General features: G+C 41.5%; 1 protein-coding gene across 1 annotated transcript in view; it reads right to left on the minus strand.

Moving 5' to 3' along the window:
• The window catches only part of Arfgef3 (ARFGEF family member 3), a 196,172-nt gene that overhangs the window by 56,283 nt on the left and 115,270 nt on the right, over window positions 1-24,619 (minus strand). The window contains exons 11-12 of the mRNA XM_004651167.3: window positions 10,464-10,576; window positions 8,991-9,901 (exon numbers count right to left, since the gene is read on the minus strand). Of these exons, the coding sequence (XP_004651224.2) occupies window positions 8,991-9,901; window positions 10,464-10,576 (1,024 nt within the window). The remainder of the gene's footprint in view (window positions 1-8,990; window positions 9,902-10,463; window positions 10,577-24,619) is intronic.

Consider the following 24,619-nt stretch of genomic DNA (forward strand, 5'->3'; position numbering starts at 1 on the left):
TGGCCCCTATGCCTGATTTCTTTTTTGTTTATTCTCTGCTCTCACCACCTCAAGGTAAGATCTGGGAAATGGGATGACATTGTTTGTTTTATTCACTGTTGAATCTCCAATGTTTAGAGTAGTGTCTGTCACATAAAAAACATTTGCTGAGCCAGGCGTGGTGGCACATGCTTTTAATCCCAGCACTACGGAGGCAGAAAGGCCACCCTGAGATGACATAGTGAATTCCAGGTTAGCCTGGGCTAGAGTGAAACCCTTCTTCGAAAAACCAAAAGAGAAAAAAAATCATTTGCTGAATGAATAAGAATGAATGAACAAGGTCGCTATGAGAACCAAATGTATACGAAGTACTTAAGGCAACTAACTGTTCAAAAAAAAAAAGTAAAAATATAGAGCCAGCATGGTGGTACATGTCTACAGTCTCAGCACTTTGAAGGCTGAGGCAGGTGGATTACGATGAGCTTGAAGCCAGCCTTGGCAAGTTTCAGGCAAGCCTGAACTATATAGAGATCTTATCAAAAAAGCTGAAAGTGGGCTGGAGAGATGGCTTAGCGGTTAAGCGCTTGCCTGTGAAGCCTAAGGACTCTGGTTTGAGGCTCGATTCCCCAGGACCCACATAAGCCAGATGGACAAAGTGACACATGCATCTGGAGTTCATTTGCAGTGGCTGGAGGCCCTGGTGCACCCTTCCTTCCTTCCTTCCTTCCTTCCTTCCTTCCTTCCTTCCTTCCTTCCTTCCTTCCTTTCTTCCTTCCTTCCTTCTTTCCTTCCTCCCTCCCTCCCTCCCTCCCTTCCTTCCTCCCTCTCTCTCTGCCTTTTTCTTTCTCTGTCAGTCTGTTGCTCTCAAATGAATAAATAAAAATAAACAAAAAATAAACAACAACAACCAAAAAAAAAAAAAAAAACAGGTAAAAGTGAGGTGGGAGTGGTGGCGCACGCCTTTAATCCCAGCACTCAGGAGGCAGAGGTAGGAGGATCACCCTGAGTTCCAGGCCACCCTAAGACTACATAGTGAATCTCAGGTCAGCCTGGGCCAGAGTAAGACCCTACCTCAAAAAGCAATAAGAAAAAGAGGGGGGCTGGAGAGATGGCTTAGCAGTTAAGCACTTGCCTGTGAAGCCTAAGGACCCCGGTTCAAGGCTCGATTCCCCAGGACCCACATCAGACAGATGCACAAGGGGGTGCACACATCTGGAGTTCCTTTTCAGTGGCTGGAAGCCCTGGCATGCCCATTCTCTCTCTTGCTCTCTGCTTGCTTGCCTCTCTCTCTCTTTCTCAAATAAATAAATATAAAATAAGCAAAAATAAAAAAGGTAAAAGTATTAAGCTAAACACAGAATTACTTACTTTATGACCTAGTCATTCTAATTTTCATTACATTTTATAAAGAACTGAAAGCATGGGTTTGAACAGACACTTGAATATCAATTCTCCTTACAGTGTGATTCACAACAGCTGAGAGGTTGTAATGGTGGATGCATAAAGTGGATATTATTCAGCCATATGAAGGGATTGAGTTTTGATACCTATCATATAGATGCACCCTGAAAACATTGTGCTAAGTGCGATAAGCCAGGCACAAAGTGACATTCATGTATGTATGTATGTATATATATGTATATGTATATGTATATATATATGTAATGTTCCATTTATATTATATGTATATAGAAAATGTTCCATTTATATGAACTACCTGGAATAGATTAATTCAGAGAGACAGTATACTAAAGATTACCAGAGCCAGAAGGAAAAGTCGTGTCTATTTGCTGTGATGAAAAAGTTCTAGAAATGATGCTAAAGATTACACAATACTGAATACATAATTTACACCACTAAATTGTTCCCTTAAGATAATTAAAATATTAATTTTAATGGTACAAATTTATTACAATTAAAACAAATAATCATGTGATAAATCAAGAAGCCATTTAAGGGGCAGGAGAGATGGCTCAGCAGTTAAAGGTGTTTGCTTGCAAAGCCTGATGGCCTCAGTTCAGTTTCCCAGGACCCAGGTAAAGCCAGACACACAAAGTGGTGCATGCATCTAGAGTTCATTTTCAGTGGCAGGAGGTCCTGACATGTCTATTCTTTCAGTCTCTCTCATAAATAAATAAAATTTTTTTAAAACCATTTAAGTGGCCGTTTTAAAGGGTAAACCATGTACGTAAAATTTTTGTCTCAATAAACTTGTTTATGAAAACTTGTGGGGACGGGGCTGGTTCAGTGGGTAAAGTGCTGGCTGTGCAAGCATGAGGACCTGAGTCCCCAGTGCCCATGTGACAGCCAGGAGTAGCAACACAAACCTGGAATGCCAGCTCTGGGGCTGTAGAGACAGGAGGATCACTAGCTGGCCAGCTGGACCCACTGAATTGGGTGAGCTCTAAGTTCAGTGTGAGACCTTATTTCAAGAAATAAGGTGATGTTTGCTGGGGTGGCCATTGGGCAGTTGCCCATTTTCCATTAAATAACCTTCCACCTACTCTCATACAAACAGCCCTAATTTAACTCTGTGACACAAATATAGACGTGAAAGCAGAAAGGGGATTAGTTGGGAAGAAGGAAGGGTTGAGTGGGAGTGGGGGGGGCAGAGAGGAGAGGGTACGGGGGGTGAATATGATCAAAACATATTATATACAAATATGAAATTGCCAAAAAAAATTAAAGGTAGGGAATGATTGAGGAAGACATCAGATTCTAACCTTTACATGCACACACATGCCTCCATACAGACACAAAAATGCACATGCACATGCATGTATAACATACACACACAATGAGAAAACAAAGACGCTAAAAACATATAATCACAGGCTGGAGTGGTTATTAAGGTGCTTGCCTGCAAAGCCTAAGGACCTAGGTCAGATTCCTCAGTACCCACGTAAGCCAGATGTACAAGGTGGCACATGCCTCTGGAGTTCGTTTACATTGACTAAGTGTGCATGTGCAAATTCGACAAACCCACATTTCTTCATATCATGTCTAAATGTATCCTTTCCCCAAAAATATGCTTCTCAGAATTAACATTTTCCAGAATTAACAGCCAGATCAGTGAGAAATAAATATTTTCAATGGCAGTGTTGACTTACAACTCTATCTTATGCATATTCTAGTAAGAAAATATAGTCCATCAAAAAGGCTTTTGAGACTGAAAAGGATTCAAGACCCTTGCTGTACTGTCCAAGAGAGCCAACACTTCATGATGGGAGTGAGCATAGATGCCATTCCAGTGGAACGGTCTTAGAGACACCAGCTCTGTCTTGCTATCTGGAGTGCTGGCAGATGTCACCGCTGTGCTCAGAGATTGTGGCCAGAGAGCACTTGGTGATCCCACATCCAGGTTCATTTTTAAAAGGAGGGTGAGGGCTGGAGAGCGGATAAGCGCTTGCCTGTGAAGCCTAAGGACCCCGGTTCGAGGCTCGATTCCCTGCCATGTTAGGCAGATGCACAAGGGGGCGCACGCGTCCGGAGTTCATTTGCAGTTGGCTGGAAGCCCTGGTTTGCCCATCCTCTCTCTCTCTATCTATCTGCCTCTTTCTCTGTCTGTTGCTCTCAAATAAATAAATAAAAATAAACAAAAAATTTAAAAAATAAAAAATAAAAAGGAGGGTGAAGAGGGAACGTGAGGATAACATTTACGGTCAGGACCTGGTCACTGGGTCAGCCCTGATGGCCCTCAGGAATCTTTCTCCACCCAGCACTTGTCACATTAGGGTGTGATTGGATGTCATTCTCTGGAGGAGATCGAGGGCCTAAAATCCATTGCTGTCCATGGAGAAACAGAAAAGGCATCTGGGGTTTGCAATGAAATGTTATGGCTAAAAGGTAAATTGGAGTCTAAGGATGGGAAGGAAGAGCTGGAAGTGGCTTTGATCTCAGACATCAATCAAAATTGAAATGAAGCTGGGTGGTGGCACACGCCTTTAATCCCAGCACTCGGGAGGCAGAGGTAGGAGAATCGCCATGAGTTCGAGGCCACCCTGAGACTCCATAGTGAATTCCAGGCTAGCCAGAGCTAGAGTGAAACCCTACTTCCAAAAAAAGAAAAAAAATATTAAATGATTGCTTGTTTGAAACTGGCCACAATTTACCTTGGAAATGATTTTGGAAAACTGAACATGTGTTTAGATAGTGAAAAAGGCAGCAGGAACATCTGTTGACATGGAGATCCAGACCATTGGCAGAGGTGTGACAAAGCCCCCAGAAGGCTCTACTTAAGTCTGAAATAATTTGCAGGATTTGTTAGAAGCAGTTTACCAGTAAGTGATGGCCTGTCATCTGCATGCAGGTTAATTTCTGCAATTACAAAGAACTGACAAATTAAGTCTAAGAAAATATGAAGCATATTCTGTCCACCAAGGGAACAAAACAATTTTCTCGCTATATACTTCACTGGAAATGACACAGCGGCTGTCATTTATGAAATACTATCTGATGTATATAATCAATCTTTTCTAATACATTTCCTTTGGTCCTGCCCAGACTTTGTTTACCATCAAGGAAGGTGCCCTGGAGACATCAAGCAATTTGCTTAGTTACATAGCTAGAGATTGGCAAAAGTCTTTTGAACCCAAACCCCAGGCTTTCTGCCATTCTGCTAAGATGTGCCGGCTGCACCATCGATACCCACTGCTAGGCATTCGATTTCCTGTTTAACTTTCAGATGGCCTCATTGAAGGCTTACCCATTTTTGAGTGACAAGCTAAGGGGCCTATTGTGGATATTAAGCTAATTAACAGGGTCCTCTTTGCACAAGCTAAGTCTGAGGCCATGGAAGGCCTTGAACTCACAGCTTCTCCAACAATTTCCTCATGTAATAAACACAAACAAATAACTTGTGATCTGATCTGATGTGAACCGTGATCTGCCTTATACTCCGACTCCCCACAGCTTGGGCTGCCTGAAACTGGATGACAGCTGGGCGCACCGTCAGTTCAGGCAGCACTAGACTTGCATCTCTCCGAGCTTCCTTTAAGTCCTGTTTTGCGTGTAGTGAGTTCGTTTTGGTGGACGGTGTGTACAAGTGGCGTCCAGAACAGGGACATTATAACTGCTGGAGATGCGAAAAGCCAAGGAAACTGAGAAGTAAGAATATAAAATAAACAAAGGGAGCTCCACACATAAGTAACAGGGAGAAGTGATTCAGTCAAGGTACCATGGAGCAGTCATTACCCACAGATCAGAAAGGACATATTAAGATGCTTCAGCATTTGTTGGAATCCTCAGGGGCTCACTTCTCAGAGGAACAGCCCTTGAAGTGGTTTCAGAAAGCAGTTGAAATGAACCCTTGGGCTGGAGAGATGGCTCAGTGCTTAAAGCGTTTGCCTGCGAAGCCAAAGGACCCAGGTTCGATTCCCCAGGCCCCACGTTAGCCAGACACAAGGGGGCGCACGCGTCTGTAGTTCATTTGCAGTGGCTGGAGGCCATGGCGTGCCCATTCTCTCTCTTTCCCTCCCTCTTTCTCTGTCAAATAAATAAAAAATAAAATGTTAAAAAAAATTAACCCTTGGTTTCCTGACAGTGGCACAGTGGATCTGGCATTGTGGGCTCAGGTGGAGACAGAGTATGAGATGGGCTCATGAGAAGAGAGACTTCCTATGTCCTCTCTGTCAATTCTGCTCTCAGACCCAGGTCCTCCACCTGGGAAACAACCTTCCCTTCTTCCCATTGAACAGTTGCAACTAGAGGGCAACACCTTGCCTGTGCCCAAGGAGGCGACCTTGCCCTTTTTCACTGAACCTCAGCAAATGGCAATCTCTCTCTTTTTCTTTCAAACATATTTTAGATAATTTTTCTTACCTCTTTCTACAGTGCATGACTTTTCTGGTTGGATATCATATAAAGGTTGATTTCCCCAGAAATTCTAACCACTCTCCTACCCTCCAGAGAGCAACTGGAAAAGCCAAGGGAGAGCTAATCTTAAAGCAGTGCATTCTGGGGTCAAAATATTTAAAAAAATATGACTTTTTCCTAAGCTTTTTGGCCTGATATGAGCCTGTAAGTCTTTAAATCTGGATTTCTCACTACTTATTTGAAAGAGTTTTCTTAACTTTCAAAAACATATATATAAATTGAATAGAAGAGTATATACAAAGCGTTGGCCTAAACTGTTTAAAAAGATCTTTCCATCTATAAAGACTTCTCTCTCTCTGCTGTTTAGCTCTCAAAAACAAATGTCAACTCTGCTGTAGATCTACAGAAGCAATTTCATTGGTGATCATTTATGTAATGGAGTTTTACATCTCAAAAATTATAACGTTTCAACATCATTTTCCTAAGGTGTACCTAGGATTTAGGTATTTATGTCATGTGTGTCCATGTTTTCATATTTGTTTTTGTATGATGCCTTGTCAAAAAATAATAGTAGAAAATAACAATGTAAAATTCAAAATACATTAAACTTATGGCCACTTCAAATTTTCACTATTCCTAATTTTTTTTCTCTTTTAAATTTTTATTAGCATTTTCCATGATTATAAAAAAAATCCCATGTTAATTCCCTCCCTCCCCACTCCCACACTTTCCCCTTTGAAATTCCATTCTCCTTCATATTACCTCCCCATTACAATCATTGTACTTACATACATACAATATCAACCTATTAAATACCCTCCTCCCTCCCTTTCTCTTCCCTTTATGTCTCCTTTTTAACTTACTGGCCTCTGCTACCAAGTATTTTCCTTCTCACGCAGAAGCCCAATTATCTGTAGCTAGGATCCACATATGAGAGAGAACATGTGTTTTTAATATACTTTTGGTATACCAACTTAAAGTTTGAATGTGTGTGAATGTGAATGTTTTGATGATATGTTTAAAGGCCTTAGAAGTATATATTCATAAATTTAAGCAATCTTAACTTCTTAAAACCTATACAAATGTTATTTTTAGATTTGCTAAGTGTTTCATAAAACCTTAAATGCTACTTGTTTGGGTGATTCATTGGAATCATAAGAAAAAGTTTCATTAGGCTAACATTAGGTTAACATTGGCTGTGTAAATTTTTATAATGATTGCTTTCCAAAACAGGTTTCACAACAATTCTATTCCATTTTTCAATGATCACAGATAATAAAAATAAAATATCCAAACACCTATAAATATATGCTAAAGGTCATTTAATTAGATTGATCACAATAGATTTATTTTTCAGGATGATATACAAGTACCAAATGCAAAATTTTATTTTATATGTTTGTAAATTTTTACTTTTATTTATTTATTTGAGAGAGGGAAAGAGGGAGAGAGAGAGAGAAAAAATGGGCAAGCCAGGACTTCTAACCACTGCAAACGAACTCCAAATGTATGTGTCACGTTGTGCATCTGGCTTATGTGGGTCCTGGGGAATAGAACCAAGGTGCATGTATATTGCCTACATTACCGATATAGTGACATTGACTCATAAGTGAATCCTTTATCACCAGCCACTGGTTATGCTGCTCTGGGTTTATGATCCATGTCCTCTGTCTTTATGTGTAACTAAATTTATTGTCCACTAAATGTTAAAAAGTACATGGATAAACATTAAAATAACATTAGATTGCTAAAATCAGGCTTAAAATCTATTTAAAATAATTCACCTCTAAGCTTTTGGCTTTATACTTGTTCATGCTTACTATAGCAATTTTAAAGTGACCTTCTACACAACTATTATGACTTAAATCTTTAACAAATTAATTAATTTTGAATTTATTAACAAATCTCAAGACAGTATATTTTGCTTATACTTATAATTGCTATACTTTCTGTAAAGTATAGCTTCCTGGGTTTTCAATTTAATTTCTAAATTATAACAACAATGATATAAATGAAACCATTCAATATTAAAGGATAAACTTACAAATATAAAGTATGTTTTTAATTAAAAATGTTTTTAAGGCCAAAAGGACACATGATATACAAAAAGCTATGTTCTTTAAAAAGAAGGGGGAATAAGGTATAAGGCCAAAGTTACACATGTCTAAAACTACATGCTATTATAATTACTTTTGTTTGTTTATTTGTTTGTTTTTCAAGACAGGGTCTCAGTCCAGCCAGGCTGCCCTAGAATTCACTATGTAGTCTCAGGGTGGCCTCGAACTCACTGAGATCCTCCTAATTTCTGCCTCCCAGGTGCTTGTATTAAAGGTGTGCACCAACATACCTGGCTCTTATCATTACTTTTTTATTTTTTAATTTGTTTTATTTATTTGGGGGAGAGAGAGAGAGAGAGAGAGAGAAAGAAAGAGACAGGGAGAAACCACCAACCAGCAGGCACAAACAGCCAGAGTTCAAACTGTCTCTGAAAATACCTTAGGGTTTGAACCACAAGATCTGCCCCAGCAACACCTCATCCAGCAGGCTGTGGAAGACTTAAGTAGGAAGCTTAACTTTAACCAAAAACAAGTAGCTAACCAAATAAAAATCCCTCAGACGGGGCTGGAGAGATGGCTGAGCGGTTAAGGCATTGGCCGGCAAAGCCAAAGGATCACAAGAGTTCCACTCTACAGGACCCTCCTAAGCCAGATGCACAAGGGGGCGCAAGCATCTGGAGTTCTTTTGCAGTAGCTTGAGGCTCTGGTGTGCCCATTCTCTCCCTCCCTCTCTCTCCCTCTCTCTCTCTCCCTCCCTCCCTCCCTCCCTCCTTCCCTCCCTCTCTCTCTCTCTCTCCCTCCCTCCCTCCCTCTTTCTCTCTCTCAAATAAATAAACCAATAAAATATATTTTAAAAATCAAAAAAAGCCGGGCATGGTGGTGCATGCCTTTAATCCCAGAACTCAGGAGGCAGAGGTAGGAGGATTGCTGTGAGTTTGAGGCCACCCTGAGACTCCATAGTGAATTCCAGGTCAGTCTGGGCTAGAGTGAGACCCTACCTCGAAAGACCAAAATAAAACAATTAAAATTAAAAAAAAAAAAATCCCCCAGACTATGGAGGACATACATTCAACATTCAAACCACCACAGGTCCACATATCTTTGTTGCCTACATAGAAAACAAAAACAAGATTTACAAACCTGAGCAGAAGGTGGAAGCGAAGTTCTGGAGAGCCAGGTCCACCTCCTCCACGCTGGCCAGAGCCAGCAGCCGGGGCAGGAGGCTCTCCAGGGCCTGCACGAAGAGCCGGGCGCTGTGCTGGTCAGCCTCTTGGTTCTTGAGCAATTTGAGGGACAGGGCTGCGGTTCGCAGGGACCGATGGCCCAGGCAGTCCCTCGGGGTCTGCTCTTCATCAGCCAGCGAGCAGTTGTCTGATCCGATGTCTGACACGTCGGATCTGCCCGAGTCCTTTTCGGCCGCCATGGAATACTGGTCGCAGGAATCGAACTCCGTCCTGGACAGATCCTGGTCGTCCACGCTGAAGTTACTCTCGCTGTACCTGGACCCGTAGGACCGCGTCCTGCAGTCCACCGACAGGAAGTTCGTGATGTCCGGGTAAGCGACCGTGTGGCCTCTCTGCACCACGTCGGGCTGGTCGATGGCCTCGGGCTCGGGCACTTTGCTCGAGGTCTCCTTGCGCTCCTGGATGGCTGGCGACTTGAGCCCGTTCTTGTGGTGCTCCAGGCGGTCCTCGGGAGTCGTCTGCCCTAGCTCTCCCTCCAGCGTGGTGTGGCCCGTGTCCGTGGTGACGCTGATGCTGATATCGGGGCTCCTCTCGTGGCCGGCCTCCCACGGGGTGTGCTCGCAGGACAGCACGCGCCGCTGCCAGCGGAAGTCGGCCTCGTTGATCTCCACCGAGTCGCGGCTGGACTCGGCCCCGTCGCGCAGCTCCTCGAGGCGCGCGAGCAGCAGCTGCACTTGACCTTCGCTCAGGCCCTTGCCCTGGCTGAGCTCATCCAGGGCGCCCAGCAAGGTGCAGACGCAGGACACCGCAGCGTAGCACGCCTCGATGCCACCCTTGATGCACGCTTCCGTCATGCCGTCCATGATGCTAAACGGCGATGGAGACAAGAAGCAGGACATCCAGGCGTGAAAGATTAATTCAATGCACCTGAATACGCAAGAGCTGCAAGCCCGGCAAAAGTGCACGGCGTTCAAAAGAGACAGCGGGACTTGCAGAGAATCCAGCTGTCTGGACAACGCGTAATATTCTAGAACAGACACACTCAGGTTGGGAGAACGGCCCATTAAAATTAGCCCACCTCAAGCCACATCCCCTTTTGGTTAGGTAGTTTATAAGTACTGAAAGGAATGAATCGGGAATTCAACGTGAAGGAATCCTTGAGCTATCATATTGTAAATCAAAATCACAAATGACAAAATAAGTTTTAGACACCTCTTTTGTGCATTTGGTTTTAAGCCCATATGAAAATCAGTGAAGTTAGGAGATTATGATAAATTGGGAAGTTTTACGTGGCTTGTGGGTAAATAATTGAGCATGCACATTTTATTTAGTAGGCTCAAAAATTTCATGCATTTGGAAACAAGATAAAAGTGTTCCGAGAAGTGTTGTTGACCGATCAATAGACACCTAAAAGGGGAATGTATCATACAGTTTGAGAAGGTCCAAGTGGGACTTCCTTTTCGAAACCGATCTTTTTCTGGGTTCTGGCTCAGTGGAGCTGGGTCCTGCCAAGTCACAGAGGCGCTGTGGGCTTCCCAGTATCTTTAGAAAAAAGGGAAGAAGTAACAGAAAGCCACTGTCACAAAAACAACAACAACACAGTTTTATGAGACCAAATTAACATGAATTTTCTCTACTGAGTGATACCAAGTCAGGACAAACAATTAGAGTTGAATATCCCTTATCAGAAATACTGGGAGCCAGATGCGTTTTTTAGTTTGGACTGTTCCAGATTTTGACACATTTTCACGTATGATGGGATATCTTGGGGATGGACCCCTAAATTCATTTAAGTTTCACATGTAGCCTGAAGGTTATAATAGTTTTTTTTAAATTAATTATTTACTTATTTGTAAGCAGAGAGAAAGAGAGGGGTGGGGAATGGGCATACCAGGCCTCTGGCTTCTGCAAATGAACTCCAGATGCAGGTACCATTTTGTGAATTTGGCTTTATGTGGGTACTGGCAAAGTGAACTTGGTCCTTCAAGCTTTGCAAACAAGCATCTTTAATCACTGAGCAATCTTTCCAGTCCCACAGAATACTTTTTAACAATTGTGTTCACAGGGTTTCATGGGTGGAATTTTCTTCTTGTGGCATCATGTAGTATTCAACAAAAGTTTTATATTTTAGAATGTTTTAGCTTTCAGACTAAAAATGTTAATGAAAAATTTTTGTAAAATTTAAACTACAAAATAATAATATGCATTATGACAACAGTAGACATTGTTCTGTATAATAGCTGTCTAGAAATTATTCATGTTAAATAAATTGCATGGCCAGCATCTCTCCAACCTCCACCCCCCTTCCCCTGGCAACCATCATTCTACTCTGTCCCTATGAATTCAATTTTTTTTGAGGTAGGGTCTCACTCTAGCTCAGGCTGACCTGGAATTCATGCTGTATTCTCAAGGTGGCCTCAAATTCATGAGGATACTTCTACCTCTGCCGCTGGGATTAGAGGCATGTGCCACCATGCCCAGCTTGAGTTCAAAATTTTCAGGGTCCATAAACAAGTGAAATCGTGTAGTACTTGTCCTTCTGTTCCTGATTTATTTATCTTAATGTAACATATTCTCAACGTGATTCATGTATGTTGCTGCAAATGACAGGATTTTCTTTTTTTTTTTTCAGATCAGATATTATTCCATCAACACTGTCTTTACTAGGTTTAAAGTATATCCCTTCCGGAGCTAGTAACAGCATGCTACGATAGCAGATCTCTGTGGAGACTCTACTGGAAGACCATGCTTTAAACAACATCTGTTACAACATAGGGCGTCACATTTCCAGAATGTTCATCCAGAGATTTTTCTACACAGTCCTTCAATGCTTCGCTTCTTTCTCAGGTGGTGACAAGGATGAGGCTGCTATGGTAAGACTCTTGGGAATCATGTTTCTTTTCAAATATGTGCAAACAATATAAGGAATAGAATTTCTTTTTGAGAGGAGGGGTTCAAAATGGTGAGGTAGCATAGCTATTTTGAAAGAAAGTTATTTTAAGATTCTGGGGTTGGTGGTTCAGCTGATGAAATTTATCTTGGGCATCTGACAGGCACTTAAGTGTCAGAGATTCAGGCTTTGTATCAAGTTTCTCTTTGCACAGTTCTAATATTTAAAATAATATTTTTTGTTTGTTTGAGAGAGTGAGAAGGGGGGAAGAGAGTGAGCGAGAGAAAGGATGAGTATGGGTGTGCCAGGGCCTCAAGCCACTGCAAACAAACTCCAGACACAAGTGCCACCTTGTACATCTGGCTTACATGGGTATTGGGGAATTGAATAGGGGTCCTTAGGCTTCACAGGAAGGCACCTTAACCACTAAGCCATCTCTCTAGCCTCAATTTCCAATATTTTTGTAAGGTGGTTCTACATGGAGTTTGGGGGAGAAAGTTGAAACCCAGAGGCATACACAGCAAAGGAGAAGTTGTAGAAGCTCTTTCTCAATACTTGAGGAATCTGTTCCCCATTCCTTGTTCATAAGTGTTGCTGTTGCTTTGTACATAATAATCTTCAAATCCAGGAGCTAATGTTATGGATGCATCCTCTGAAATCACAGATTTTGCCTGAGAAACCTGACTGGGTAAAAAGGAATTCCCCAGGGCTGGAGAGATGGCTTAGCGGTTAAGTGCTTGCCTGTGAAGCCTAAGGACCCCGGTTTGAGGCTCAGTTCCCCAGGTCCCACATTAGCCAGATGCACAAGGGGGCGCACGCATCTGGAGTTCGTTTGCAGTGGCTTGGAAGCCTTGGCGTGCCCATTATCTATCTCTCCCTCTGTCTTTCTGTGTCTGTTGCTCTCAAATAAATAAATTTTAAAAAAAAAGGAATTCCCCATATCTAGGAATGCAAGTAGGGATTATATTAGCTATAAATTTCATTTTACCTTATATTAAGACATTTTATTATATATATATATTTGTGCATGTATATGAGAGTGAGAGACAAAAAGAGAGAGAGAGAGTACGGGCACATCAGGAACTTCAAATGCATGTGCCACTTTGTGCACCTGGCTTTCTGGCTTTATGTGGGTACTGGGGAGCTGCAATAAATGCCTTTAACCACTGCGTCATTTTCCCACACTAGGTATAAATTGTAGATAAGGGTGAATAACTTGTTTCTGCCCTTTCCACAGGAAACATTTGTAACGTATCACCTTCAGCTACCGAATTTCTTCTTCCTCTTTATTGAGTTCTCTGCCCGCTCCAGTTATTGCAAGGCGCAGGAGGACACAGCCTTGCCCTGTGGCTTTGGAGCTGTCCAGCACTCCAACGCCACTGTTTGCTCCTGCAGCTGCTTCGGAAGACGTTTGTCTGGCAGTTGTTTGCCTGCCTTCCTTCCTTCCTTCCTTCCTTCCTTCCTTCCTTCCTTCCTTCCTTCCTTCCTTCCTTCCTTCCTTCCTTCCTTCCTTCTTTCTTTCTTTCTTTCTTTCTTTCTTTCTTTCTTTCTTTCTTTCTTTCTTAAATTACACCCCAGATACCACCATCTTCTCCTCACCAGTGGAAACAGCCCACCTACCACTTCTTCCTGATATGAAGAGTCTCAGGTTAGAAGGAAATATCTTCGTTTTCTGAACAATATAGTTGCTGCAGCCATGACTGCAATATGATTCATTTTTTAAAAAAATATTTATTTATTTGCAAGGGGGGGGGGAGAAAGAGAGAGAGAGGGAGAGAGAGGGAGAAGGAGAGAGGAGATACAGACAGAGAAGGAATGGGCAGCAGGGTCTCCAGCCACTGCAAATGAACACCAGACGCATGTTGACCCTTGTGCATCTGGCTTACGTGGGTCCTGGGGAATCAAACCTAGGTTCTTTGGCTGTGCAGGCAAATAACTTAACCACTAAGCCATCTCTCCAGCCCCCTACTTTATTTAGGGAAACAGAGAGAGGAAGATAGAGAGAGAGAGAGAGAGAGAGAGAGAGAGAATTGGCACGCCATAGCCTCAGTCACTGCAATCAAACCCAGACACTTGCGCCACCTAGTGGGCATGTGTGGCCTTGCACTTTCCTCACTTTTGTGTGTCTGGCTTACGTGGGATCTTGGGAGTAGAACATGGGTCCTTAGGCTTCACAGGCAAGTGCCTTAAGCCCTAAACCATCTCTCCAGCAATCATATCTGCTTTTCCTCACAGTACTTTCTGCTTGTCTCTTTCTGCCTCCTACTACTTTCTCCTTCCTATTGCTTGGAACTTATTCTGCTCTTTTATTTTTTTTTTTCCAGCTCCCCAGACTGGAGAATGATGAAGTCAATTTTGTGTCTTCTATTTTTTTTGGTTTATTTTTATTTATTAATTTGAGAGCGACAGACAGAGAGAGGAAGAGGCAGATAGAGAGAAAGAGAGAATAGGCATGCCAGGGCCTCCAGCCACTGCAAATGAACTCCAGATGCGTGTGCCCCCTTGTACATCTGGCTAACGTGGGTGCTGGGGAATTGAACCTGGAACTGGGGTCCTTAGGCTTCACAGGCAAGCACTTAACCACTAAGCCATCTCTCCAGCCCGTGTCTTCTATTTTTAATACAAGCAGGTAGAGCTGTAGTGATTCCATGCACTGCATTATCTACTTACTCACATGTCTCATGCACAGCATTTTCATAGTTGTGAAGTTCTAGCCAATTAATATTTCTATATGGTGCAAATCTTTACAAACATATCATTTTGAGGCAAAATTAAAGAATGGTTAATTAAGTTATGTGGAACAGACATCCTACTGTGATGCCCATGAATTTTCAAAGCGATGTATACTCCAAGTAGAGTAGGAAAAGGTATGTTAAGTACATTTAGTAGAAATAGTTATCTCTTGTTTCCTCTTTTTTATGAGAGAGAGAGAGAGAGAGAGAGAGAGAGAGAGAGAGAGAGAGAGAGAGTTTGTGTGGTTGGTGCACCAGGGCCTCCAGATACTGCAATCTAACTCCAGACAGGTATGCCACCTTGTGCGCATGTGTAACCTTGAGAGTTTGTATCACCTTGTGTGTCTGGCTTACATGGGATCTGGAGATTTGAACATGATTCCTTAGGCTTCACAGGCAAGTACCTTAACTGCTAAGCTATCTCTCTAGCCCAGAAAAAGTTATCTCTGAAGGAACTCTCTGGTTTCTCTTCAGAGCTCTTACCACAGAAAGTGGAAGTATTCATTTGTTCTTCACATTTTATTTGTAATTTGTCACTTTAAGAAAGCCATGATTATACTGGGGCTAACATCAGTCAGCTGTCTGTCACCTCTCTCTCTCTCTCTCTCTCTCTCTCTCTCCCTCTCTCTCTCTCTCTCCCTCTCTCTCTCTCTCTCTGCAGGCCTGCATTCAGATGGCCAGATGTATGGGCTATTCCTGGTCTCCCACTTGTTGAAGAGTAAGTGCATTTCTAAGCTGTGGGAATTTTGTTTTTCTTGGTGCTGGGATGACCCTCACAACCTTTTATATGATGAGCACACACTCTACCACTGAGGTGCACCACCATCTCTAGGGAGAGGAGTTTGAGATCAGGTTCTCATGGGTTCCCATCCCACCCACTAGTCCTACTTAGATAACATATTTTAATTTCTATATTTATCTTGTACTCATTTGTTAATTGCTTCAGAATATGGAAGGGAAGGGGACAGAGCAGGCTTCTGGAAAACTCCCAGCAAGTGCTAAAAGATAAAAATGTATGTGTGTGTGTGTGTGTGTGTGTGTATATATATATATATATGATATGTATATATGTATATACACACATACACACACATTAATGGTGCTCAAGCCCATAGCCTAGTGCATACTAGGCAAGGGCTGTATAACTGAGCTATGGTCCCTAGCCCTGTTTGCATTTTTCAGCACTGGGGATAGAATTTAAGGTCTTGTGCATGCTGGGAAAGTGCTCTACCACTTAGCACTTCAGCTTCTTCCGAAGGGCATGAGGAGTGTGGGGTCAGTGGGCTGGTGACCCAAGCCTCACAATCACTAGGGACACCTTCAGAAGCCCACCACAGGGTGGACAAAAGGAAGCTAGTTGTCCTTTCTCAAAGCTGATTGTTCGGAGGAAAGTAGAAACTGAAGGAGAATGTACTCTGAGAAACACGACGTCCTCCATGATCTTGACAAATAGGTACATAGTGCAAGTAGCAGGGAAATAAACCAGAAGGCTTGACAAACATCCTGGTTACTAAGTGGTTTTCTTTGTGCATATAAACCCTGTATATTTTGGTGTCAACTATCCTAAATTCCTGGGCTTTGTCCTATAAAACAGATATACTGGTCTTCACAATGGCTTGAATTCAACTGCTTGGCTTCCCGGGCAGCACTGGCAGTGCGTATCACTTGGGTGCAGATGTTTCATTCCAGCTGCTCCTCTTCAGAATGCCCTTGGGAAGCGCCACACTGCTAAATGCTAGGATGGAGTGCACAGGAGTAGTGAACCTATACAAACCACATGTGGGGAGACCAGAACTTGTTCCACCTTTCACTGTAAAGCACCCAGCGTGCTGGGGCAGAGAAGCACTAGCTAAAGGGATGGGATGGAGGGTTTTTTTTTTGTTTGTTTGTTTTTTGGTAGCAAAGTGTCTTTTCTTACATTTAATGAGAGAGAGAGACCCTACCTCAAAATAACCCCACAAAATACAACAAAAACACTCACAAAAGTTATTATGGTCTTGCTCTTTTTAAAAAATTTAATTTAATTTTATTTTTTCTTAAATTTTTAAACATTTTCCACAATTATAAAAAATTTCCCATGGTAATACCCTCCCTCCCCCACTTTCCCCCTTTGAAATTCCATTCTCTGTCATATCCCCTCCCCATCTCAATCAGTCTCTGTTTTTTGGATGTCATGATCTTTCCCTCCTCTTATGATGGTCTTGTGTAGGTAGTGTCAGGCACTATGAGGTCATGGATATCCAGGCCATTTTACATCTAGAGGGAGCACTTTGTAAGGAGTCCTACCCTTCCTTTGGCTCTTACATTCTTTCCGCCACCTCTTTTGCATTAGACCCTGAGCCTTGGAAGGTGTGGTCGAGATGTTACTCGGTACTCTAGTCACTTTCCAGCACCATGATACTTCTGAGTCGTCCCAAGGTCACTGCCATCTGAAAAGAGAAGATTCTCTACCCAAAGTGAGAGTAGCATTAATATAAGAGTATGATTATTAAGAGAAGTGCTTACTGGGCAGATTGATAAGCATAGTATATACACTTATCCAGACATCAGCTGATGTTACATCCCTAGGGCTCACGACTACCCCTGTTTTAAGTTTTCAGTATCAGGGATGTATTCCCTCCTATGGAGTGGGCTTCCAGTCCATTTGGAGGGCAGTTGGTTTCCACGTGCCACTATTGCACCCAGTGGCTCATTTGGGCTGGTTGGCCAATTACAAGGCTTGCAGTGTCCACTGTTGAGTATCTTCACTGGTGGTATCTCTTTCTCCCATTGAACTGCATGTAGAATGGCTTCTTCCAGCTTTCTGTCAGCTGGTCTACATGGAGGCGGTTATCAGCTCAGTTACAGCAGGATTTCTCAGTGGCCTTGCAGCCCAAGTATGTGGAGTCTTCAGCAACAGGGTCTTACCATCTATTCCTGGTGGGAAACCAAGGGTCTCGGCAATGGCCTATAATGTTGTGGGGGCATCAGGGACCTCCCTGGCCAACAACTCACTGGAAGGTATCCCATCCCTGGCACTGAAAATTTTCTAGCAATGAGTGTTCCATTGTCCAAAACTGGAGGATTCCATATGATTTATTTATATCCTCTTAGATTTTGTATAGCCCTTCCTCCACTTTTCCTTTACTCAATCTCCTACCCTGACCTCACTTTGGGCCTTTTCACACCCGTTAATCCATTCTTCTACTTACATATATACAATACCAACCTATTAAGTACCCTCCTCCTTTGCTTTCTCTTCCCTTTCTATGTCTTTTTTTTAGCTTACTGGCCTCTGCTACTGAGTTTTTTCCTTCTCACACAAAAGCCCAGTCATCTGTAGCTAGGATCCACATATGAGAGAGAACATGTGGCGCTTGGCTTTCTGGGCCTGGGTTACCTCACTTAGTATAATCCTTTACAGGTCCATCCATTTTTCTGCAAATTTCATAACTTCATTTTTCATTACCACTGAGTAGAACTCCATTGTATAAATGTGCCATATCTTTATTATCCACTCATCAGTTGAGGGATATCTAGGCTGGTTCCATTTCCCAGGTATTATAAATTGAGCAGCAATAAACATGGTTGAGCATGTACTTCTAAGGAAATGAGATGAGTCCTTAGGATATATGCCTAGGAGTGCTATAGCTGGGTCATATAGTAGAGCAAGCCTTAGCTGTTTTAGGAACCTCCACATTGATTTCCACAATGGCTGGACCAGATTGCATTCCCACCAACAGTGTAGAAGGGTTCTTCTTTTTCCACATCCCCACCAGCATTTATAATCATTTGTTTTCATGATGGTAGCCAATCTGACAGGAGTGAGATGGAATCTCAATGTAGTTTTAATCTGCATTTCCCTGATGACTAGGGACGTAGAAAATTTTTTTAGATGCTTATACACCATCCATATTTCTTCCTTTGAGAACTCTCCACAGCCCATTTTTAATTGGCTTGTTTGATTTCTTATTATTTAACTTTTTGAGTTCTTTGAAACCCTAGATATTAATCCTCTATCAGATATATAGCTGGCAAAGATTTTTCCCATTCTGTAGGTTGCCTCTTTGCTTTATTCATAGTGTCCTTTGCAGTACAAAATCTTTGTAATTTCGTGAGGTCCTAGTGGTTAATTTGTGGTTTTATTGCCTGAGCAATTGGGGTTGTATTCAGAAAGTCTTTGCCAAAACCAATATGTTGAAGGGTTTCCCCTACTTTTTCCTCTAGCAGTTTTAGAGTTTTTGGTCTGATGTTAAGGTCTTTAATCCATTTGGACTTAATTCTTGTGCATGGAGGGAGAGAAGGATCTATTTTCATCCTTCTACAGATACATATCCAATTTTCCCAACACCATTTGCTGAAGAGGCTGTCTTTTCTCCAAGGAGTATTTTTGGCATTTTTATCGAATATAAGGTGGCTATAGCTACCTGCACTTACATCTGGGTCCTCTGTTCTGTTCCATTGATCTACATGTGCCAGTACCATGCTGTTTTTGTTACTATGGCTCTGTATTATAGGTTAAAATCAGGTATGGTGATACCACCAGCCTTATTTTTGTTGCTCAGTATTATTATAGATATTTGAGGTCTTTTGTGATTCCAAGTGAATTTTTGGATTTTTTTTTCTATTTCCATGAAGAATGCCTTTGGAATTTTGATGGGGATTGCATTAAATGTATAGATTGCTTTTGGTAAGATGCCATTTTCACTATATTGATTCTTCCAATCTAGGAACAAGGGATGTTTCTCCACTTCCTAGTGTCTTCTGAAATTTCTTGCTTGAGTGTTTGATAGTCTTCATTGTAAAGATCCTTTACTTCCTTGGTTAGGTTTATTCCAAGGTACTTTATTGTGAATGGGAGTGATTCTCTGATTTCATCCTCTGTGTGTTTGTTGTTAGCATATAGGAATGCTACTGATTTCTGTGTATTTATTTTGCATCCTGCTACATGGCTGTAGGTTTTGATCAGCTCTAACAGTTTGCTGTTAGAGTCTTTAGGGTCCTTTATATTTAGAATCCAATTTGAATCCCTTTTATGTGTGTCTCTTGCCTTATTGCTATGGCTAAGACTTCCAGTATTATATTAAATAAAAGTGGGGACAGTGGACACCCTTGTCTTGTCCCTGATTTTAGTGGAAAAGCTTCCAGTTTTTCCCCATTTAGTAATATGTTGGCTGTAGGCTTGTCATAAATAGTCTTTATTATATTGAGATATGTTCTTTTTATTCCCAGTCTCTGTAGGACTTTTATCATGAAGGGATGTTGGATTTTGTCAAACACTTTCTCTGCATTTAATGAGATGATCATGTGATTTTTGTCCTTCAATCCATTTATATAATGTATTACATTTTTGATTTGCATATATTGGACCATCTCTTCATCTCTGGGATAAAGCCTGCTTGGTCAGGGTCAATGGTCTTTCTGATATATTCTTGTATTCTGTTTGCCAATATTTTGTTGAGAATTTTTGCATCTATGTTCATGAGGGAGATTGGTCTGTAATTTTCATTTTTGTTCTATCTTTGCCTGGTTTTGTTATCAGGGTGATGCTGGCTTCATAGAAGGAGTTTGGTAGAATTCCTTCTTTTTCTATTTTATGGAAAAGCTTAAGAAGCAATGGTGTTAGCTCTTCTCTGAAGGTGTGGTAAAATTCATCAGTGAATCCATCTGGGACAGGCTTTTTTTAGTTGGGAGACTATTGATAACCATTAGGATCTCCATGCTTGTTATAGGTCTACTTAAGTGACTAATCTCATCTTGATTTAATTTAGGTAGGTCATATAAATCAAGGAAATCATCCATTTCTTTCAGATTTTCATACTTTGTGGAGTATATGCTTTCATAGCATGTCCCTATGATTTTTTGAATTTCTCTGGCATCTGTTGTGATGTTACCTTTTTCATTTCTGATTTTATTAATTTATGTCTCTTCTCTCTTTCTTTTTGGTCAGATTTGCTATGGGTTTATCAATCTTGTTTATCCTTTCAAAGAACCAACTCTTTGTTTCATTGATTGTTTGGATTGTTTTTTTGGTTTCTGTTTCATTAATTTCTGCCTTGATGTTTATTATGTCTTCCCATCTGCTGATTTTGGGTTTGCCTTCTTCTTCTTTTTCCAAGGCTTTAAGGTGAAGTATTAGGTCATTTACTTGCGACCTTTCTAATTTCTTAATATGGGCACTTAAAGCTATAAATTTACCTCTTAGGACTGCCTTCATTATGTCCCAGAGATTTTGGTATGTTGTGTTCTCATTATTGTTTGACTCTATAAATTTTTTATTTCCCTCTTGATTTCTTCATTGAATCATTCATCATTTAGTAATGTGTTGTTTAATTTCCATGATTTTGTGTATGCTCTATAGCCTTTCTTGATATTGATTTGTAGATTGATTCCATTGTGATCAAATAGAATGCAAGGAATTATTGCAGTTTTTCTGTATTTGTTAAGATTTGCTTTGTGTCCTAATATATGGTCTATTTTAGAGAATGTTCCATGTGCTGCTGAAAAGAACATATATATTCTGCAGCATTTGGATGAAATGTCCTGTATATATCTGTTAGGTCCATTCCTTCTATGACCTCATTTTGTCCAGATACCTCTTTGTTTATTTTTTCCCGGGATGTCCTGTCAATTGATGAGAGTGGGGTGTTGAAATCACCCACTACCACTGTTTTTGGTGTTATCTGAGACCTTAGTTCTAATAGTATTTGTTTGATGAATTTGGGGGCCCCATGTTAGGTGCATATATGTTTAGGATTGTAATATCCTCCTGTTGGAGGGTATCTTTAATCAATATAAAGTGGCCTTCCTTATCTTTCTTAACTAATGTTGGACTGAAGTCTATCTTGTCAGACTAGGTCCATTTGCTTGAAACACTGTTTTCCAACCTTTCACCCTAAGATAGTGTCCATCCTTTGTAGAAAGGTGGGTTTCTTGGAGGCAACAAATTGAAGGACCCTGCTTTTTAACCCAGTCTGCAAACCTAAGTCTTTTGGTTGGGGCATTGAGGCCATTGATATTAAGAGATATTATTGAAAGGTGTGTATTCATTTTTGCCATTTTTTTTGTAGTTCTTCTGGTTTTACCTTTGCTGTCTTGAGTTAACTAGTATTTGAGTGTTGTTTGTTTTTTTCCCCATTCCTTATATGTGTACTTTTCTTGTTCTTCAGCATGGAGGATTCTTACAAGTATTTTCTGTAGAGCTAGTTTTGTCTTCAAATACTCCTTTATCTTGCTTTTGTCATGGAATGTCCTTATTTCTCTGTCTATTTGAATGGATAGCTTTGCAGGATAAAGTAACCTTGGTTGACAGTTGTAATCTTTCAGAACTTGGAATACATTACTCCACACCCTTCTGGAATTTAAAGTTTGTGATGAATAATCTGCTGTAATCCTGAGGGACTTGCCTTTGTAGGTAACTTGATTTTTCTCTCTGACTGCTTTCAATATTTTTTCTTTGGTTTGTGTGTTTGGTAGTTTGATTATAATATGGTGAGGAGAGGTTCTTTCCATGTTTTGTCTGGCTGGTCTTCTAAAGGATTCCTGTGTCTGCATTGGCACCTCTTTCACAATTTGGGGGAAGTTTTCTTCTATGAGTTTGTTGAAGACACCAATTATGCTCTTGGAGTGAAACTTTTCTCCTACTATGCCCTGAATTTTTTTTTTAATTTTATTATTATTTGTTTGAGAGCGACAGAGAGAGAAAGAGGCAGAGAGAGACAGAGAAAGAGAGAGAGAGAGAGAGAGAGAGAGAGAGAGGGAGAGAGAATGGGCACGCCAGGGCCTCCAGCCACTGCAAATGAACTCCAGACACGTGCACCCCCTTGTGCATCTGGCTAACGTGGGTCCTGGGGAATCGAGCCTTGAACCGGGGTCTTTTGGCTTCACGGGCAAGCGCTTAACCACTAAGCCATCTCTCCAGCCCTGAATTCTTATGTTTGATCTTTTCATAGTGTCCCGAATATCTTGAAATTCCCACTCATACTTTTCTTTTCTTTTTTTTTTAAATTTTTTTTTTAAAATTATTTATTTATTTGAGAGCGACAGACACAGAGAGAAAGACAGATAGAGGGAGAGAGAGAGAATGGGCGCGCCAGGGCTTCCAGCCTCTGCAAACGAACTCCAGACGCGTGCGCCCCCTTGTGCATCTGGCTAACGTGGGACCTGGGGAACCGAGCCTCGAACCGGGATCCTTAGGCTTCACAGGCAAGCGCTTAACCGCTAAGCCATCTCTCCAGCCCACCACTCATACTTTTCTATTAGTTTGTCTTTGTCTTTGTTGGACTCTATTAGATCTGTCACCTGGTCTTCTAGCTTAGATATTCTGTTCTTTTCCTTCATCTATTCTACTGGTGAGATTATCTACAGAGTTTTTTTTTTTTTATTTCATTAACTGTGTTCTTTATTGCTAGTAATTCTAACTGGTTTTTCTTTATTATTTCAATTTACTTATTTATGTCTAGTATTAACCTCTTTATTTCATTAAATTGGCATCCTGTGTCTTCTTTGCTTCCCTTGATTTCTTCTTTTAGTTCTTTGAACATATTTATAATCATTCTTTTGAAATATTTCTCAGGCATTTCCTCTAACTCATTCTCACTGGAGGTCTGATGCATTAATACTTTTTGGTGGATTTATATTGTCTTGAGTTTTGGTGTTTCTTGTGTTATAATGTATATATTTTTGCATCTTGAATTATTTAATGATTGGCTTTTTCAGTTGGCTGGGTATTATGAGATGCATCAATCAATCTGATGTTATGTATCTTTAGGGTAGGAGCTTAAGGCACTAGGTGTGGCTCTGAAGACTCAGAGTATCTACAAAAGTGACTCTAGGTGTTGGGTGTGCCTGCTATGAGAGTATTCAAGTAGGCTAAGTGGAACAAAATACAGGCAGATTCTAATATTTAACTAAACAATGTACACTTTCAATGAAAAACAGCACAGGTATTTATCCAAGAGTAGGTATTATGACAACCAGATCCTATGTCTGTCCCTCAGGCTGTGTGGTGCCTCACCCACTCCCTTAATCCTGACAACAAGACTGTTAAGATTTCTGGTCTGGGGCTGGAGAGATGGCTTAGTGGTTAAGTGCTTGCCTGTGAAGCCTAAGGATCCCGGTTTGAGGCTCGGTTCCCTAGGTCCCACGTTAGCCAGATGCACAAGGGGGCGCACACGTCTGGAGTTCGTTTGCAGAGGCTGGAGGCCCTGGAACGCTCATTCTCTCTCTCTCCCTCTATCTGTCTTTCTCTCTGTGTCTGTCGCTCTCAATTAAATAAATAAAAAAAAAATTAAAAAAAAAAGATTTCTGGTCTGTAGAGGGTTCCAGGTCAGCTTGTGACCAGGTGGGGCCTTTCCCTAATGTATAACAGAATAGTAAACAAAGCCACTTTAATTCAAGAAGCAACAAATAACAAGCCCAAAATACAGCTTATTTAAGAATGACAAATTTGACCATCCATATGATTTAACATATAATTTATCCTGATATAGAAGGTGCAATTAGCACTTCTGGTTCAGGCCTATATACCAGGTTTATTATGCAGGTACTGACCTGGTGTGATCCCAGTTCCCTTTTGGAATGATTTTGGTCTCAGCTGTGCTCTTGATTGGGTCCCTCTTCGGTGCTCTGTCAGTTCAGGTTGGTGTGGCTGGGACCCTGGACCGCTGCTCTGTTCCCAAGGGCTGGGCATTGGCGGTGGGAAAGCGGAGGGAGCCGATGCTTCTCAGTTTGCCCGCTGTCTACCTTGTGATCTGCACCTCTGTTGTTCACTGCCGCCCTCCCTTCATGTTTCTTGAGTTTGCAGAGAGCTCCAGTGTAAGTGGAACACCCCTTGCCTGGCTTTTCCTGCAGCTTACGCTGAGCCTGGCGGCTTTCTGGCATGCCTCGGCCGCCGCTGTTGGTGGACCTGCCTGAGCTGCTTCTGTGTGGGCTCTGGATCTCTTCTACTTCTCCACTGCTGTTTCAATTTCCCATACACTTCAC

This window comes from Jaculus jaculus, chromosome 9, assembly GCF_020740685.1.
Source record: "Jaculus jaculus isolate mJacJac1 chromosome 9, mJacJac1.mat.Y.cur, whole genome shotgun sequence".
Taxonomy (NCBI): Eukaryota; Metazoa; Chordata; class Mammalia; order Rodentia; family Dipodidae; genus Jaculus; species Jaculus jaculus.